Here is a 19,468-nt window from a genome sequence, read left to right as displayed (position 1 = left end):
TGAGGAACCAGCATGTGAGTGTCTGAGGGGGTCCCCTGATTGCCCCTGGCTGAGTGAGAAAGGGGTCTGTGGTTTAGGTGTTGGGAGATGTGCAGACACTGCCTCTGACTGGGACTGGGAGTGGGCATCTGGTTGGGGTGACTCCCAGAACCATGACTCAAGGCCTGTGCTCTCCATGTTGGCCAAGGAGGGGCCCCACAGATGGCTTCTGCTTTGATCAGGTCCTCTCTATTTGAGGTGGCTTGGTGAACACCATGAACACCTGTAGACCCCACCAGAGTCGCCACCTGAGGACCTGCCTTCCATGTGGCTTCCTCCAATGAGCCGCAGTCTGGCTTGCCTTGCTGGTTGTGGGTCCTAGAGTTCTGTCACTCGCAGGACAGTGAATCAGCGCATGTCCGCTACATTTCCAGGCTACCCCCGCCCCTTCCTGGCAATGTTGATTTATCCTCCCAGTTCTAATGAGGGTCATGAGCCCCACATCGACTCCTGTTGACAGCTGCTGTCCCGGCGGGGGTCCGGGTGGGAGGAGGGTGTTGTAGCCCTCAGGTGGGCTGGACCAGAAGGTTGGGAAATAGGCTTTGGAGCTGGCTGAGACTGTAGGCCCCCACATGTGTGGTGATCGCACAGGGTTTAGGATGCTGGGAATGCTTGGAGGCTGGTGTGGGTGCAGCATCATGGAGGGTTACAGGAAGTCAGAAACTAGGGTTATGGGAAGTTTCTGGAGTATGGGGGGGTTTTCTGGAGGATGGAGAACTTGATCTGGACCGTGAGAGATGTGCTCCCTCTAGGAAGGCAGCCAAGGAAGCCAATTCCAAGAGAGGGTGCCATGAGCAGGTTAGGGTGGGGGTGGTGAGGACCCAGGAGAAGCAGGCTGGCACAGACCAGAGAGTTAGAGGAAGAGGGAGTGTGTCGGAGGCATTTCTTTATCCACCCATTCACCTGGTGGTGCATCTACCTAGTGACAAAGTCCAATGTATACATAGAGACAGCACAAGGTGGTGGTTGTATTTGGTGTAGAGCTGGGTGCAAGCTGCTAGGGGTGGTGCTCAGGACACCTGCATGTAAACCCTAGAAGGGCAGAGTTCAATGGGCATCTGAAGTCCCAGCTGAGATGATCAGAAGAAGTGGGACTGAGTGCATTCAGTAAGCTCTGAGCCTCAAGGCCAAGAGACCACTGTAGTTCCTGCCACCTGCCAGGTTCCAAAGGGCAGGAAGTGACCATATCTGGGAGGTGGCTCATCACTATTTGGAACTTTGGAAGAGGAGGTGTGATGGGGTGGGATTGGGAAGAGTTATCTGGTGAGAGATGTGCTGGTGAAGACAGCAGGGGCTAGATGGCCGGGGTCTTGGAGGCCACATCAGAGTTTGCATTGCTTCCTGAAGGTCACTGAGTAACCTGTGAATTGGGAGAAGGCTTGCCCTGGCTGCAGAAGGCAGCATGCATTGGTTGTTGGCAGGGAGTGTGAAAAACCTCTTGCAATTAGGCTACATGAGATGCTGGTGAGCCCAGGGAGCCAGGGGCAGTGGCTTGAACCAGGAAAAGGAGTCAAGGGTAGAGGGATGGGGGAGTGGGGCGGGACAGGTAGAATCATCCCTTCTTGGTGTTGAATTAGGCAGGGCAATGAGAGGGGAAGGAGACAGTGGTTGGCTTGGTTGTGTGGGTAGGGCCACTTTCTGAGAGGCCATTGAAAGGGAGCAGATGGCTTTTAAATGGTTATTTACGTTTACTTGAAAGGTAGGATGACAGAGAGATGGGGAGATGGCTTCCATCCCCCTCTCCCCCTGCTTCACTCCTCAAATGTCTGTGGCTGCTTTCAGTTGGGCTAGGCAGGAGCCAGGAGCCAGCAACTCCATCTTGATCTCCCAACATGTGTGGCAGGAACTCAAGCACTTGAGCCACCCTTTGCTGCTTTCCTGGGTGCATTAGCAGGGAGCTGGGTAGTAACCAGAGAAGCCTGCATGTAAACCCTAGAAGGTGACAGCACCCCAAGCAGGGCCTTAACTTGCTGTGCCACAGTGCCCACTGCAGGAAGCAGATCTTAAGGTAGGAGACAGAAACCCAAGTTGTATGAAAGTTCAGTGTCAGAGGCTGGGTGGAGCCACAGTGTCAGGGATCCTGGGGAGGTGCCCCGAAGGTATCTGGGTTCCTTGGGCTCCTCCACAGGTGGGGTGAGTGTGGCAGCCTGGTGCTGGGGAAGCTGCCTGGCCTCTCCTCTAACTGTCATCTCTGTCTTCCCCCTGCTGCACGGGGGCTGGTGCTCCACAGCTGTGTGCTCCTGCCCTGTTACTCCAGGGCCTTCTGCAAACGGTACAGTGCTCAGCCTCCTCCAGCTCCCGCTTCCCCTGGCTGCAGGGTCCTGCAGATGGGCAAGGAGGGTCATTGGCACAGAGGGGTGGGGAATGGTGTGGATAACGTTGGAAGTGGGTTCTGGGAGGGGCTGACCTGGGCTTGGAGCTAGAGAGGAAACGCTTCCTAGGAAATGCACGCATGAATCCTTCTTGGGAGTTTGGGAGAACCTGCAGCTGTGTGAGGAAGACCATTCTCTGCCTCTCTGCTTAGGGCAACTTGGGGCTGACCCTTCCTCCCTGATCCCTTCTTTTTGCCCCTTTTGGTTTTGGGCTTTTGGCTGTGGACTCATGTAAGGCATTGGCCAAAAGAGGCTGTGAGCAGGCCACAAGTGGGTCACTTCTGTAAAGCTACCTGCTGCTGGTGGCCTTGGGGTACTACAGGTGTATGCTGAACTCAGGGTCACCTCAGCAGCCAGTTCACCACCATGGCTGTGGTTGTGGAGGCCCCAGCTTGGTCCTCCAGGGCTGCCTCCCATGTGGGCTGTGATATGCATGGTGCCCCTAGAGGTATATGCCAGGACAACTTTGTCCATCATTCTAATCGGCTTCTGACCTGGAGTGACCTACATGTGGGTGTAGACTGAAGAGTTCTACCACCTGGTGCCCTGGTGGCATGAGGATGGTGGCAAAGCCAGTGTTGCTCCCAAAGGTGCTCCCAGGGGTCCAGCAGTCCTCGAGTGACCCCAGACTCGTCTTGACTCTAGAGTTGAACTGCTTCCCACCACAGTTCTAGGGGTGGTAGGCCAAGGGTGATGATTGGCTGGGCTTGGAAGATTTAGAGGGGCAGGAGAGAGCTAGTATTTATCCCTGCCTCAGCTCTCCTACTACCTACATCAGACCATCTGCGGACAGATGAACGACTCTTGCAGAAGGAAACCCAGGTCAGTTAGAAGATGTATCCAGTGATTCCTTTTTAAGCTCCATGACGACCCCATGTAGAATATCCAACATAGCCCTTTAAATTATAGCCAATATTTTCTATATGTCAGGTCCTTCATGTATGGATGTACAGGTTGATCACTGCACAAGGATACGGTGATGAAGGAGCTGTAATTTCCAGCTCTGATGTCATCTATTTATATTTGTTGTGACAGTTTCCAGTAGATGGCAGTAAAGTGTGTTTTGTCCTAATCATGCAGAAAATATGAACCTTTTTCTGACATGGGAGTAGAGTTCTAAGAAAGGGACATCTTTTTCTACTTGTCACAAAGGTGCTGGATGAACAACAGTCCTAGTGAGAGTTTATGTGCACCAGGCGTTCTTCTAAAATGTTGGGTAGCTGGTCACTTCTACCCTTCTACTAACCTTTGGAAGTTGCTCATGTCAGCTAACCATTCTGTAGATGGAAAAGTTGAGCTGGAAGAAAGACAGACTAGCTTGATTAGGCTTGTACATGGCAGAGCATGTGAACTAGTAGTTAACTGGTCTAAGGTGGGAGCTCTGCCTTCCCAATACTGCCTGTCAGGTAGTCACGCAGGGTGCCTGGCTCTCAGTGGGCAGGCCAAGGGGACGCAGCCTTGCTCAGGGCTGGCCTGTGGCAGTGAGGGAGCTGCCCCCACTGTGTCTGTGGGCATTTACATTCCTCCTCTCCTCCCATAGAACAGATGTGGGATGTGGAGGTTTGGGGCTGGAGATGGAGCACCAGGACAGGGAGTCCCTTGGAAAGATTGGAGTCTAGAGGGAAGCACACGGGGCTGCAAGAGGCAGCCAGGGAAGAACGGACTCTGTGGTTGTTCTAGGATGGATGGGCAGCATGTGTGTATGTGCACACGCACACGTGTGTATGCGTGCATATGTCAGCAAGGAGGCAGTCCTGAGCAGCTTGGTGCATCTGAGCTTGTGCTGTGGGGAGGTGGGGCAGCCTGTGTTTCACATGAAGTGGGGAGATCTACACCAGGCCTCAGGTGCTTGAGTGGTGTCCTGGGTGAGGACAATGCCTGTTGCGAGCTGCTGGGGTTCCTTTCCACCTGTGCGCCTGCCTGTTTGTCCATGCTTGTGTTTCTGTGTCCCATCTCTCTCTGTCCTGTCTCTTGTTTGCTTGATCTTTATGCCATCTTGGTCTTCATCCATCCCACGTGCTACCCTTTTACCCACAGTCTGACGATGCAGATCTGCCCTACCCTCCACCTCAGAGGGAGGCCAACGTCTACATGGTTCCGCAGAACATCAAACCTGCTCTGCAGAGGACCGCCATAGAGGTGAGCCCCCCCGAGACATGGCATGGCTGCTGGGGTACAGAAGCCATGCCCTTCTTCCTTCCTGGTCCCAGCCCCATCCTCTCTTGTGGGTTTGGGGCCTTCCAAGACATGTCCTCCTCTTGGGTCCCCAGATTCTGGCGTGGGGCCTGCGGAACATGAAGAGCTACCAGCTGGCCAGCATCTCCTCCCCCAGCCTCGTGGTGGAGTGTGGGGGCCAGACGGTGCAGTCTTGTGTCATCAGGAACCTGCGCAAGAACCCCAACTTCGATGTCTGCACCCTCTTCATGGAAGTGGTGAGTCCCTTCTCCCTGCTGTCACCTGTGCTGCCCTGGTAGCCTCAAATGACCTACCTTTGTGGCTCTGGCTCCCTGCAGTGGTGGTGGTGGGGTTTCCGACTGATTCATGGTGTCTCTCCCTCTCCAGCAAAGTGGAAATGAAGCAGATAGAGCAGCCAGTGCTGTCAGCAGTGCCAATGGGGGCAGCTTGTTCTATCCTGGCCCATCTGCGACCAGCAGAAGCCCCCAACAGCCTGTTTTTTCCTTTCCAGGTTTTCTTGCACCCCCCAACCCTAAGTTTCCTCCAGGAACCTGCCAGGGCCCTCTGTGACTGTTGATCATGCCTGGAGACTTTCTCTGAGTGGGGCCTCCCCGAGGAGCTCACCCCCACAGACCTCGGCCCCTGGCTCTCTCTGACTCCTTAGGCTGCTGGGCCTCGTGGCTACAGTAAGGAGAGTCTGAGGACAGGAAAATGGTCTGTGAGATGAAAGTGCGGCAGAAATTCCAGGCCCAGTGGCTGTCAACAGGAGCCTCCTCTTGGCTGCACCACAGCCGCCACTGAAGGAGAGCTTATAAATTATTTCAAGTTGTGTGCCGAGTGCATTCAGGGTGGTGGGGTGGTGGTGGTTGAGGCGGGGGAAGCTGGATCTGGAAGCCGATTCTTTTGAGTATCCACTTGGGGGGCACTGTCTACAAGAGACGTTGAGTCCTGGCCCAGCCCCCTCTCCCCTCCTGGGCCAGTGAGGGCTTGGGGAAAGCTGCCTTGCTCTCTCTGGCTGGCGGCTCACCCCATGTCCCTGGAAGGTAAGGATGTGGGGCAAGGCTGGCTTCTGTGAATTACACAGAGAGAAGGTAAGAAACTTCTGCTCTGTTGGTCAGGACCTGGGCACCGTCAGTGACTGTTCTGGAGTTCTGGCGGTTGGGGTTAATCTGTGGGTTGCAGCCATTCTCTCTGTTCCTTGGACCTGCTTGACCACTTTCCCCTGTGCTTCCCAGAGATGGGCTCAGGCCAGCATCCAGAGGTTCACTTCTCTTCCCCCAGATGCTACCCCGGGAGGAGCTCTACTGCCCTCCCATCGTGATCAAGGTCATTGATAACCGCCAGTTTGGCCGCCGGCCTGTTGTGGGCCAGTGCACCATCCGTTCCCTGGAGAGCTTCCTGTGCGACCCCTATTCGGCCGAGAGTCCATCTCCACAGGGCGGCCCAGGTAGGGGACAGGGCTTGAGGCTGGACTGTGGGTCCAGGTGAGAACCACCCCAGGGACTGGCCCCTTGGTGTGTAGTGAGAAGTGGACCAGGAGGTGGAGGGGCGGGGAAGGGAAGGGATCTTGCCTTGGTTCTTTGTGGCCGAGGAGAGAGGAGCCCCTCTGAGGCTTAGCCACGGCTGCCCCACAGATGATGTGAGCTTGCTCAGCCCTGGAGAAGACGTGCTCATCGACATTGATGACAAGGAGCCGCTCATCCCCAGTCAGGTAGGGCTGGTCCTCAGGTCCCTCTCTGTCCTCAACTTGAAGGGTGGGAGTTCGCCGTCTGGTTTGGGTTGGAGGGGGTGGGAGTGGGCATGGTCTGGTCCTGGGTTGGGGATGGGAATGGGCTTGGTCTTCTGATTGAGATGCCATTGTTTTGTTCCCCTTCATTGGGGGCTGCACTGGAGTCCAGCAGGCAAGTTAAGGCAGAGAGGGGTGGTGAATGGAGGAGTTTCACGTCTCACTTGGATGGCATCTGGGGCCCTCCTCCAGCCCCTTCTTAGAAGGAAGAATCTTATACAAGCTTGTGCTTGGTGGCATCCTGGGGGCAACTTAGGAGAGAAGGCTGTTCCAGACTGATAGCCCCAGGCCCCTACCTCCAGCAAAGGGAAGGAGAAGGGGCAGGACAGGCCCAGGGCTCCAAGGGTCCCTGATCCCATGGGGAGAAAGAAGGAGCCAAACAGTGCTGGCCTATGCCCATAGCTTAGGCCAGAGAGCCCGGCTGGGTGGCTGTAACCCTTGTTCACCAAGTGGGCAGTGCTGACCCTGGCTTGGGCCCTGTAGTCCAGTCCTTCCCACAGTGGAAATGGAGAAGGGTCTCACTGTGAGTACCTGACCTTGAACTTGCTGCTATGGGTTGTCACCCTCCTTTCTAGACTTCTGGTGATGTGGGTCACACCCCTGGCACTGCCACACCACCAGGAGCCCTCCTGCCTGTATTGTATATTGAGTGTGCCCTCAGCAAGTAGACAGGGTGGCACAAAATGGTGGTTCCTGTTCTGTAAATCAGCAAGCTTGGGTGCCAGGCTTGGCTGCCTTGGCCTTGGCCTCCACTTTCAGGCTGCCCTGCTGCCCTGCAGCCCTGCAGCTATGTTTGTGGGCGTTGTGTCTACCTGCCCCTCGGGCTGTTGGCTGCTGCTTTCTCTCATGCTCACTGTTCTGCCAGCACTGTGATTGCTGGCTCTGGCCTTGCTGCTGACGAGGGAGGTCCTGCTCTGTGTTTTCCCTGTTGCTGAGAAATCTCGAAGCCCCGAGCTCTCCTGCTTTCCTGGACTCTGCCCCGACATCCTGCCTGCTCAGGACACCTCGTGTCCCTGCTCCCTTGGTCACTCTTGAAGCCTCTGCATGGATATGGTCACCTGCTTTGAGAGCCTTCCCTGGCCACTCCCCTTCTGCTGCCCTATTGGTTTGTGTCTGGGCCACGCTTGCCTCAGATCCTGTCTGTGACCATGTAAGTCAACCTTTTCTCCATGCTGGGTCAAGGCTGGCCACTGGAGATCCTCGCCTGTGGTATGCTTAGTGTGTCCAGTGTAGGTCAGCCTGGTGTGTGTGTGTAGAAGTGGGTCTGGGTAGTGGGTGGATAGCTGGATGGGCAGTTGGGTTGATGATCTTTCCATGGCTGGGGAACCCGTATGGATGTTTGAGGTGGCTCTATATCAGATGAGTCTGAACGCCATGCTGGTGTCTGGTTGGGTATTTATGGCTACAGTGGGCAGATAGTTGACCCCCCAACTCTGGGCTGCTCAATCCTGGTCCCCGCAATGATTCTGTTTGGAAGGAGTGGGGCTTGTTCAGAGGGATTTATGTTCTGTGAGTGCTGCCCTCCAAAGTCTATAGATTTGGATGGAAGGCAGAGGTGATTGTTTTGGGCCCTGCTGGCTACAAGCACAGCCAGCAGCTGATGAGGAGGTGGCCCTGGTTGACCATCCTCCCAGCATCTACAGCAGGGATCTGGGGATGGGGTCCAGCAAGAGCCAGGCCTGTGCGCCTTGTGGGATCCCCTTGTCACTCTGGCTAGAGCTGCTGAGTGGGCATCTGGGAGGAGTGGGCATCTGGGAGCTAGACTCCTAGATGTCTGCCCATGTGGGGAGCAGCAGGGACTCACCTGGCTTGAGTAGAGGGTAGGAGGAGGAGGTGAGATTAAATTGCTCTGATGAAAGGCTTGGACTCTGGCCTCCCTGAGCAACTTGCTTGATGGAGGAATAGAGCCTCAGCTCTGGCTGGGAGCTCTGGTTCTGGGGAACCCTTTGGCCTGGTGGTACCTGATTGTGTGGGGATGATTTTCCTTTTGATGCTTTGGGTTGGTCTGGCTGGTACAGGAAGTGCTCACGGACTCTGTCTCTTATCCACAGCTCCTGGCACTCTGGAGGCCCAGAAGCTCCAATGTTGATGCTGGAGGGGGTTGGGCATGTTCCCTGGATTTGCCAGCTCATTCTGGCCCTCTCCTGCCCCCGGTGCAGATAGCATGGAAGGCCCTGGATCATTCCCCCCCACCCCCCAGGGACCGGAAGGATGGACAGTCTGGCAGGAGTTTTGCTTGGCTATTGTTTGTGCAGCCCATTTGAGGCCTATGGATGAGGCAACCCCTCTGGTGTGCTCATCAAGTCCTGGCTGTTGAGGCTGTTCCCTAGCTCACATCTGCTGTCCTCAGATCTGACTTCTGCTTAGGTCCTGCCTGTCCTTCCCCTGGTTTTCCCCTTCTCTCTGCTCCAGATGCTCTTCAACATTACCAGCCCAGGTCCTGGGATAAGCATGCCATACACATTCTGAAAATGCCACCTGCATAAGCCCTTTCTGTTGCCCATGTCACCAGCGGGCTCTTGGGACAGAGTATTCCCCAGGACCTTGGTTGGAGTTTTGCTCTTTGTCAAGAGGGCCCATGCAGGGGCTGACTTGGTGTGTGCTAAAGGCAGATCTGCCCACTTTGTCTTCCTGGGCATGAGGGTCGCATGTTTCTGTTAGTGGGGAAGATGCTAAGTAGGGACCTGACAGAGTTCTTGACAGGTAAGGGGTATGAGAAATGCCTCTGCATATGCACTTAAACTCTGCTGATTGTCCTTGTTCCAGCTGCTGCCTTACCAATGGCCCTGAGGCTGGCAACCTGGGGGTGGGCTGGGTGAGTGTGTGCCGGGTGTACATCTGAACCAGTAGCAGGGGAAAGGATGCATGCTTTTTAGGGTACTGGCAGAGGCGTGCCCTGCTTTCTGATCGCGTGGCCTTGACTTAGCTTTCTAAGGGCAGATGTGAGTGTGTCTCCTCAGGTGTACCATGGAATAAGTGGTTCTCTGCTTTGAACAAAGAATATAATCATTTTTCCTGATAGCAAATGTGCTGCATGCTCACGACCCACGAATTTAGAAAATAAGGAGAACTGATGATTAGGTAGGCACTGTGTCCAGCCAGAGGTGCCACCAGCACCTCATCTCCGGGTTTCTCTTTCTGGTTCTCTCTGCTTCCAACTTGGTGGCTGTCTTTCAAATAAAATTGGGGCCTTTGGCTTCCCAACCCATCTCTCATATTAAAGCCATACTTGGTGTCATGATTAGGGAGATGAGAAGAGTAAACAAGAAATGTCAGAGCTTGTTGCTTCAACCTCCTACCCCAACCAGGGTCTGGAGGCTCGAGGGGGAATGGTGGCCTCTGTCCCCCTTCGTCCCATGTTTTCACCTTTGGGCACTGAGGAAGCCCTCAGGGCTCTGGGTGGAGGAGGCCAATCTGGCGGGTGGACAAACCCAGGAGACACACTCTGGGCAGGGTAGCAGCAGCTGCAAAAGCATTGAGGAAGAGAAGCACAATATACCAGAGAAAGGATGAGAGGGCCAGGAAGCAGGGGCTGGTGGGGACCAGAGGTGTCAGGGCAAGACTGGCCCTTTTCTGGGCCTGGAGTGAGCCCCAAACTATTCTCATTTCATTGGCAACAAGACCCTGGAGTCTCTCATAAGGGTCAGGAAGGGTGGGTGTTGGCTGGCCTTCGGAGGCCACTGAGAGACAGGGGTCGCCTTAACTTCCTGGCCCAGATAATAGGAGTGTGCTGTGTCAAGGGTAAGGGGAAAGTGAGGTCTGGGAACTGAGGTCTCACATACAGCATGGTACATTGCTGAGGTACTGCTAATGAGACTGGTAGTTTCCTGAACTGCTCTGGCATGTGGATCAGCGTGAGCTGAGTATCAGGGCTGGATGGGATAGGGATAGCCTACAGGGCTCAGGGGTTTGGAGCATTGGAGAGAGGAGGGCTTGCTTGGTGGCTGGAGGAACCTGTGTCCGTGTCAGGGCAGTGGTAGGATATAGATTGAATTTGAACCGGTGTGTAAAAAGACAGGCTGCATGTGTGTGGGGTACAGGTGCATGTGTGTAATACAGGTGTATGTGTGAGCATATATGTGATATAGTTGGGGTGTGTGGATGTGGGGGGTTAAGGAGGAACCTGGCCTGGTGGGCTGCTATACAGGAGGCATCTGAGGGCAGCAGTGACCTGTCCTGCACCCCATGGCTTGGGTGCTGGGGCTGGCTTGCTCCCAAGCCCCTGGGCTTGAGCTAATTTTGAGCCTGCTGCTCCCATTATAGTCTCTGGGACGCCGTGAAGGTGGGAACGCGCCCCAGAATTGGAGTGGCCAATTGTGGCTGAGTCCCAAAGGGGAACGTGTAATTTCTGCCACTGGACCCAATCTTTGCCACACTATGTTTAGCTTTATTTTCACTCCCTCGTGCTCCCGTGAACTACTGGTTTTCCTCTTCACCTTTCTAAAAAAGGAATCACGTTAAAATAACAATATGGTTTCTGGTAGGGGAGTTGTGGGGTGAGACTTAGCAGGGCCAGTCTCTTCTGGGGGTCCCACAATGCCAAACATGGGGTTGTACCCTGGAGCTTTCTGAAAGTCCTGGCTGGATATCCATGGGCCATCCTACAGGTCTGATCTGTGAGTGCCAGCATCTGCTCATTTGTGGCTGCAGGCATGGCCCCATCCCCTGTGTCTTTGTCTGAGCCCTTGCTGACCCCAGGAGAGACCCCAGGCTTTCTCTGCCAAGAAGGGAGGACAGTCTAGGGTTTGGCTCTTAGGGACTCCTCCTTGAGCTCTGTGCTCCAGGTTCAAGAAAGAGAGGGAGTCTTTCCCTTGCAGCTCTGATTCCTTCACCTCCCCAGCCACCTGCTTGTATATTTGTGTCCTGATGAATTCAATCTTTTCCCCCATCTACCATGCTCCTCTCTTCTACATGAGCAACTACTTACACCCTGCCAATGTGCCTCTCCTTGTCTTGTCCACGCTGATCCATCTTCCACCAGAGCACCTCCCCTTCCTTCCAGGACTACTCTCATGGCCTCTGAGCAAGTTCCCTTGCCTCTCGGGCTGAGCCCTGAGTCCCTCTTAGCCCTCAGCCCAGGGATGCTCCCCATAAAACAACAACTAACAATGCTGGAAGATTGAAGGCAAGGGTCCCATCTGATGCAGAAAGTTGTCTGCAGCAGAAGTTGGCGTGTTGGACTTGCATAACCCCTGGAATCCCTTGACATAGGCTTTGGGGGGAGCCATAGCTTGCTGCTTGCCCTCCAGAGGAGAAGACTGAGAAATGGGCACTTGAATAGGAACTGTGTTCAGCAGGGATGATGTGGGTTAGTTCCTAGGAGAGAGCACAAGGTGTGATTGGGAGTTGGAGTGCCTCTGAGGTGGGCAGACTAGGGACAGGCAGAGAGAGCCGTGTGAGAAAGCAGAGCAGTTGGTGGTCCGAGGTGGTCTGAGGGCAATGAGAGAGCAGGTAAGAGACTGTCATTGGCTGAGGCTGGTCCATGGGCCTCACCTGGTCTTCACTATATTCATATTCACTGTTGCATGGGGAGGTGAGTGCCAAACCAATTTCCTAGAAGAGGATGCTGATTCTAGAAAGAGCAGGGAGCTGGCCTATGGTCACACAGGTGGCGCTGGGAGTGATCCAGGCTTGCTTGTTTCACTTGGAAGCAGATGCTTCTCCATGCCATGAGCCATCTTTCCACAGGAAAAGTGGAAGGTGCCTGGATGGGAAAGTTCTGCATCCCTGGGGCCGTCCGTGGTGTGGATTCCCTAACCCTGTGGCTAACCAGCATATTTATTTGTAGCTTGCAGATGGGCTGTCGAGCTTGGCCCCCACTAACACGGCGTCTTCTCCATCCAGTCCTCATGTATGTATTGTTCATCTCCTTGTGAGCCTCTTGATATCCCCTGAGAGAATGGGTTGTGGGGGGATGGAGGGCTGCATGGGGCCAGAGGAGGGGAAGCAAAGAGGTATTGCCTGAACTCCAGCGGAAAAGATCTGCCTTTGCTTGCTCTGTGCAGCAGAGAGAGAGTACAGAGAAAGCTCTGGGCTGATCTCCACCAAGGACATCCCTGTGCTATCAGCCAGTGCATCTGGAATTTGCCCCAAACCCATAGAGCTGTTGGGTGGGGTTGCACGGGCCAGTGGAAGCAAAGTGCACCCAGCTTAGTCCTGACTCCTTGGGACATGGGTGGGTAAGGGCAGGCTGGCCTGCACAATTCTACTTGCAATGGAGAGTGGGTGGGCTGTGGAGCCCTACTGGCCCCAGCTGGTTTCAGGCAGGTTCCCAGAGGTCTGGTTGGGCAGTGGTCAGCTCGTGTACTTCCCTCAATGGGGGTTGTAGCTCCCCACAAGGGTTTTGGTGTTCATCTTTCAGTGTCTACTCCCTGAGTCCCTGACCTACTGGGAGGAGGGTGGCACAGAGAAGGGACTCTGACAAGAGGCAGCGAGTTAAATTCCACTAGTGGTACCCCTGACCAGGAGGCTGGAGATACACACACACATGCACTCACACATAATTTTCATAGTTTTTCTGATATATCTCTTATAGAAGACAAGGAAAAATCATGAAGTGTGAGACAGAAAGTTAAGAGAAGCACTGTTAAGATTTTGATGCTCCTGCATGTTAAGTTGCTTGCACACACATGCATACATTTTTCGGGCAAAATTGAAATCATGTTAGACTTTTTATGATTGACATTTTAAACGTAGACATTTTTGTGAACGTTTCCCTGTGTTTTTATAAAAATAGGGCTACATGCTGTATGGACATTCATAAAGTTTTAACTGTTCCCTATCATTGGACATTTAATTTGTTAATTTCCACTATTGTCTTGGAAGGAACTATTGTCCTTGGAGGAACTATTTCAGTTTCCTTTTTATAGGTCCAGCCTACTTCTTGTTAAAATTCATTCCTAGGCATTTTTATAGCCTTTGCTGCAATTCTAGATAAAATATCTTTTTTTTAACCCCTTTGGGATTCTGTCTCACTAATGCTAGGAATATAAGAAAACAAGATTTTTGTGTATTTTCTTTGAAAAAGAACCTTTTTAAGGCTCCTTCTTTCATTCTGAGAGTTGTTAATAGATTCTGCTGCATTTTACAAGTAGATTTTTTCAAATAATAATAAATGCCACTTTTTTTTGTATTTGTACCTCATTCCTTTTTCCAGAATAACTGGAAATATTCCAGAATAATTTTCCACTTGATAATTGAGATGTTCACGAACAAAACGACTGAGTCATGTTTCTGGAGACTGTCTTACCATTTTCCCACTAATATGGTAATGAGTGATAATTTGAGGTAGTTACTTTTGATTTTACTGAGATTGTGTCCTGGATTATTAGTTTAAACATAGCTTAAAAATAGGGATAGGGAATTTAATTTTTATCAAATGTGGTCCAGTATCTATCAAGAGGATCCTTTTGCATTCAGCTGTCTTGTTAATATAATGTATGGTTGTGTTGTGCTCCTGGGATAAACCCAAATTAGTCTCTTGGTCATTTACTGTGAGTGAAGACCCATTATCTGATGCGATCAAGACAGGTTGTTTATTGGCTAATTGAACAAGTTAAACAGCAACTCATTAAAAGCCGTGTATACCTACCATACATTTAAAACTGTCTCTGTATGCCTTCACTTGCTGATCATTTGACAGGTGCTAAGCGTTCTTTTTCTGAATTTGAGTGTGCTGATTGGTTATGCCATTCTTTTAGAACAAATTACACCTAAAAAGTGCATTACCAGTGACTTGTAGCTTTAGGTTTATTAAAAATTGATAAGAACTTAGTAATCCTTACAAAGAAGACATGAGTATAAAATCCTTATAAAGTAAGATACCCCTTGCACTTTCGTCTCTTGAAAAAGTATAAAATTAATATTCATATGTACATAATACCCTTTCTGTTTAAATTCAAATTTTATGTGTTTTGTAACATGTGCTTGATTTATGTAGTCGCCTTTATCAGTACACCTGGCATGGGTGTGTTTGGGAACAAATACAAGTAAGTGTTGGCAAGCACGCCATTCCCCTGCTGGGGCTGCAGTGGGCATCCTGGAGGCTCTGTAGACAGCATGGTCAGCTTGCTGCCCAACACAGTGTGGAGGGCATTTATTTATCTCAGTTAGAGGGGAGTGTGTAAGGAGAGCTACTAGCTACTACTGACTTCCGATTGTTGTTACTTATTTACATTTTTGTACCCCTTACTAAATTCTTACTAAAAGTAAGAATTCCTTTTAGGCTTTCTGCAACATTTTGATACCACTGTTCTAGAGGCTCCAGGAAGCATTTTTCAGGTGACTCTGTGTCTATTTGTCTTCAACTGTTGCAGTTCTCTGATGCTGACTACAGTGTTCCAGTAAGGTTTGATGTCAGAGAAAGAAAGTACTCCACTTGTTCAGTTTCTGGAATGCCTTTGCTCTTCTTGTCCTTTGCTTTACTACCCAGGTTTTGGTCAGCTTCTGACCTATGGGATTTGTGACTCGTGTAGTGAGTCTCTGAATCAGTTTGGGGAGAACAACTATTTTTCTAATACTGCTTTTAAACCATGAATGTGATGCGTTTACTTAATTATATCTTTAATGTCACACAGTGAATTTTTATTTCACCTTAGGAAGTCAGGTATAGTTCTCTCTATCTTTTCTTTCTTTTTTTTTTTTTTTTAAGATGATTTATTTTTTCTCAGAAAGGCAGATTTACAGAGCGAAGGAGAGACAGAAAGATCTTCTGTCTGCTGACTCACTCCCCAAGTGACCATAATAGCCAGAGCTGAGCTGATCCAAAGCTAGGAGCTAGGACTTTCTTTTGAGTTTCCCACACAAATGCAGGGTCTCAGGGCTTTGGGCCATCCATTATTGCTTTCCCAGGCCACAGGCAGGGAGCTGGATGGGAAGTGGGGCAGTCAGGATACTAACTGGCGCTCGTATAGGATCCTGGTGCATGCAAGGCGAGGATTTAGCCTCTGGGCCATCGCGTTGGCCCTTTTCCTCCTCTTCCTTCCCTGGCTCCCCACCCCCCAGTACAGCTTTTTATTAGACTTAATTGTAGCTCTTTTATGCATAATTTCTGTTAATTGTCTTTGTCTTGGTACCAGTTCTAATTAGTTTTTGCTCATGTGTAAGTGAAATTGATCATTATATGCTGATTTTAAATTCAGAAACTTTGCTCAACTCTTATTAATTATATTGATTTGTGAATATTCCTGGGTGTTCTGCGTGTAAACTGTGATTAATCAATTTTGATTCTTTGTACATTTTATTTATTTTTCCTTTTGGTTGTGTCCTTTTCTTATTACACTGGTAGGACCTCTAGTTTGATGTTTTATGTAGCTGGTTATAGAGCGTGTTCTGTTGACTTGAAAGGGAATACATTTTTGTATTTCACTACTGATTGCGAAATATGGTGAACTATTATTCTGAATATTGTTAAATTCTGTTGAATGTTTTTTTATGTTTGTGTTTGAGCAATCATATGACTTTTTTCTGTGATATGTTAATGTAATTAATTACAGTAAAAGGTTTTTTTTTTTTTAGTATCCAAATTATTTTGCATTTCTTGAACAACCTAGTTTGTTCTAGAACCTCATTTGGTGAACATATATGACTGTTTTTCCTACATTGCTGGGTTTAATTTGCAAATATTTAGGACTTTTTATGCATCAATTTTTATGAATGAAAATGACTTCTCTTTTTCACACTATTTTTTTGTGTTTGGTAGTTCGATAATAGTGAGCCTGTAAAATGACTTGGGAAATATATACTCCTTTTCTTTAGTCTCAAAGAATGATATAAGGTGGCCATTATCTGTGTTTAAATATTTGGTAGATTCACTTGTAAAACTGTCTAGACGTAATAATCTCCTAGGAGATATTTTAAACTGCTAATGTCATTTTTTTCAGAGTTTAGAGGACCTTTGAGACTTTTGGTTTCTGTATGACTCATTTTTGTTGATTTATATTTTATAGACGTTTATCTATTTTGTTCTTAAATATTGGCATAAAACTTTTCATAATAATCTTAATTTAAAAAATTTGTCATGCCTCTTTTCATTCCTAACCTTATATTTTACTGTTCTTGCCCGACTTCATTAGATTCTCTTCAAGGACTCCATTTTTAGTTTGCTTTCTTATTTTCTAGTTCGCTAATTTATTATTTCAATCCTTTTTCATTTAATTCTGTGTAAACATTCAGGGCTATTGAATTCCCTGCAAGTACTGCGACAAGTATTATTTTTATTGTTTTTTTTTTCTAATTTCTATTATTTCATCGACACCTGAACTGTCCGAGGAGAATTTGGAAGTTTTTATATTTAAATTCTCTTCTTAATGTTGGTTTGTTGTTAATGTATACTGTGGCCTGGACAAGGAAATCTAAGTGTAGTGATACATGGAAATGATGTTACACTTGCATTTTGGCTTACTAATTGTCAACCTGTAGAGTTGTCTTGTGTGTGCTCAGAAAAAATGTATATTCTTCAAATATGTAGAATATGTTCATTTAAAACAGGCTTCTTAGCTGTGTTATCTGTTTTTTTTTTTAAGATTTATTTTATTTTTATTGGAAAGGCGGATATACAGAGAGGAGAAACAGAGAGGAAGATCTTCTGTCCAATGATTCACTCCCCAAGTGAACACAACGGTCGATGCTATGCCGATCTTAAGCCAGGAGCCTCTTCCAGGTCTCCCACGAGGGTGCAGGGTCCCAAAGCTTTGGGCCATCCTCGACTGCTTTCCTGGGCCACAGGCAGGGAGCTGGATGGGAAGTGGAGCTGCCAGGATTAGAACTGGCACCCAAATGGGATCCCGGGCGTGCAAGGCGAGGACCTTAACCACTGTGCCATTGCACTGGGCCTGTTATCTGTTTTTTCTCAAAGATTTTAAAAACTTATTTGAAAGGTAGAGTTACAAAGAGGGAAAGGGAGAGTGAAAGTTAGTTAGCAAAACAGAGAGACAGTGACCAAGCATGATGGCCAGGACTGTGCCAGGCTGAAGCTAGGAGCTCAGAACTTCTGAGTCTTCCACGTGGGTTCCGGGGCTCAAGCACTTGGAATGTTGTCCACTACTTTCCCAAGCACATCAACAGGGAGCTGGGTCGGAAGTGGAGCAACCAGAACTTGAATCAGCACCCACGTGGGATACTTGTGTTACAATGGTTTAACTTGTTATGCCAAAAACAGCCCCAGTTGTGTTATCTTTTTTTTTTTATGTTTATTTTTTTAATTTGCAAAGCAGGGTTCCAGAGGGAGGGAGAGAAAGGGATCTTCATCTGGTAGTTCCCCCCCAATGGCTGGAACCAACAGGGCTGGCCCAGGCGAAAGCCAGAAACCTGGAACTCCCTCCAGATCTTCCATGGGCATGGCAGGCTTCTGCTTTGCTAAGCGTGTTAACAGGGAGCTGAGTTGGAAGAGGAGCTGCTGGGACTCAAAGTGACATTCATGTGGAGATGTCAGTGTTGCAGGCGTGGCTTAACGTACTACATCACAACAGTAGATTTCCCTTAGTTACTTTCTGGTGTATCTTTTTCCATCTTTCTACTTTCAGCTTTTTTGTGACTGTATATTTTCAGCTTTAGAGTTATTCCTTGTTTCTAGTCCCTCAGTGATAGTAAAGACATTTAACATGCATCTTTCATGTAGAAAAGTCTAGATTTCATTGGCATTTATAGCCGTTTCCAGAATATTACAAGAAACTTAAATACTTCTAATCACCTGCCAGTTTACAAGCATGTGTTCAATACTGTCTTTCCATCTTCAAAAACTAAATTGTAAAAGCATTTTTTAAAAAAAAAAATGCAGCCTGAAATGTTTTTCCTTAAATAAAAAAGTAAAAAGTAAAAATTTTGGTAAATTTGTGATATATCTTTGTGAGGTTGCAGTATGATTTCAACAATGCTTGCAGTGCAAGCTGATGGAAATATGCAGAAACATACTCTAATTGTCCTCAGTGAGTATTTCTTAACTCTGTTCAAATAAAAATGATTGTCCAGGGCCCGGCGCGGTGGCGCAGTGGTTAAGGTCCTCGCCTTGCACGCCCGGGATCCCATATGGGTGCCAGTTCTAATCCCGGCAGCTCCACTTCCCATCCAGCTCCCTGCTTGTGGCCCAGGAAAGCAGTCAAGGATGGCCCAAAGCCTTGGGACCCTGCACCCTTGTGGGAAGAGGCTCCTGGCATCGGCCATTGCATTCACTTGGGGAGTGAATCATTGGACAGAAGATCTTCCTCTCTGTCTCTCCTCTCTGTATATCTGCCTTTCCAATAAAAATAAAATAAATCTTAAAAAAAAATGATCATCCTAACCCTAATCATATTTAAATGGCCATTACAATGTATTGTTTTTTTAATTTGAAAGAGGGGCAGGAGAAGGGAGAATTTCCATTACTGACGGACTTTTTAAATGCCTGCGATGGCTGTAGCTGGGCCAGGTTGCAGCCTGGAACCTGCTTCTGAGTCTCCTACATGGATGGCAGGAGCTCAAGCACCTGTTGCCTCCCAGGATCACGTTAGCAGGAAGCTGGATTGGACGTAAAGGTGGAACTGTATCCCAGGCCCTCAGATGTGGGTGTGGCCATCCGGGAGGCTGCTTAACATACCATCCCACGAACTCACCCTCAAATGATTAATATTTTTAAAGGATTCCATTTTTTCTTTCGTCTGCGCTCATGTTGCCTGTTCTTTTTGTGTGTCAGCCTTCCCCCTCCTGGGGCCATTCTCCTCGTCTTCATTTAGGTGTCTGTAATCAGGGCCTGTTCTGCACATACTGTCTCACTTTTTAATTGCCTGCGAGTATTTTTATTTCCTCCTCACTCTAGAAAATGCTAGTCTAGCTGACAGTTGTTTTCCGTCATCACTGATTTTTGGCTATGATTGTGCTGTCCTCTTTCTAAATGGGAGGATTATTTTATTTATTTATTTTTTTAACTATTTATTACTTCTGGGTAATTGTCAGTCACGTTTCTTCAAATATTACAAACCCATTCATGATCTCTTTTCTCCAAGTCAGTTAAACTTTCTTTCATCTTATGTGTTTCTGCTTGTTGTACTCTAGCTAATTTCTGCTACATCTTCCAGGTCACTGAATTGTTAGCTCTTTCTGATGTTCTGTTTTACCCTTTTAA

The 19,468-nt window shown here is 49.0% G+C and overlaps 1 protein-coding gene across 14 annotated transcripts in view; it reads left to right on the top strand.

Annotated features, from left to right (window-relative positions):
• The window catches only part of DYSF (dysferlin), a 175,226-nt gene that overhangs the window by 114,327 nt on the left and 41,431 nt on the right, over nucleotides 1–19,468 (top strand). For 8 of the 14 annotated variants that reach the window (XM_040994027.1, XM_040994025.1, XM_040994020.1 and 5 more), the window contains 4 exons: nucleotides 4,449–4,550; nucleotides 4,682–4,843; nucleotides 5,868–6,033; nucleotides 6,221–6,297. In XM_040994027.1, coding sequence (XP_040849961.1) covers nucleotides 4,449–4,550; nucleotides 4,682–4,843; nucleotides 5,868–6,033; nucleotides 6,221–6,297 — 507 coding nt within the window. Of the gene's footprint in view, nucleotides 1–4,448; nucleotides 4,551–4,681; nucleotides 4,844–5,867; nucleotides 6,034–6,220; nucleotides 6,298–12,160; nucleotides 12,224–19,468 lie in introns of all 14 variants that reach the window. The other 6 variants (XM_040994023.1, XM_040994018.1, XM_040994014.1 and 3 more) reach the window with 1 other exon arrangement.

This window comes from Ochotona curzoniae, unplaced genomic scaffold (assembly GCF_017591425.1).
Source record: "Ochotona curzoniae isolate NIBS_2020 unplaced genomic scaffold, NIBS_Ocur_1.0 contig_883, whole genome shotgun sequence".
Lineage (NCBI taxonomy): Eukaryota > Metazoa > Chordata > Mammalia > Lagomorpha > Ochotonidae > Ochotona > Ochotona curzoniae.
This window is presented reverse-complemented; position numbering and strand designations above follow the sequence as displayed.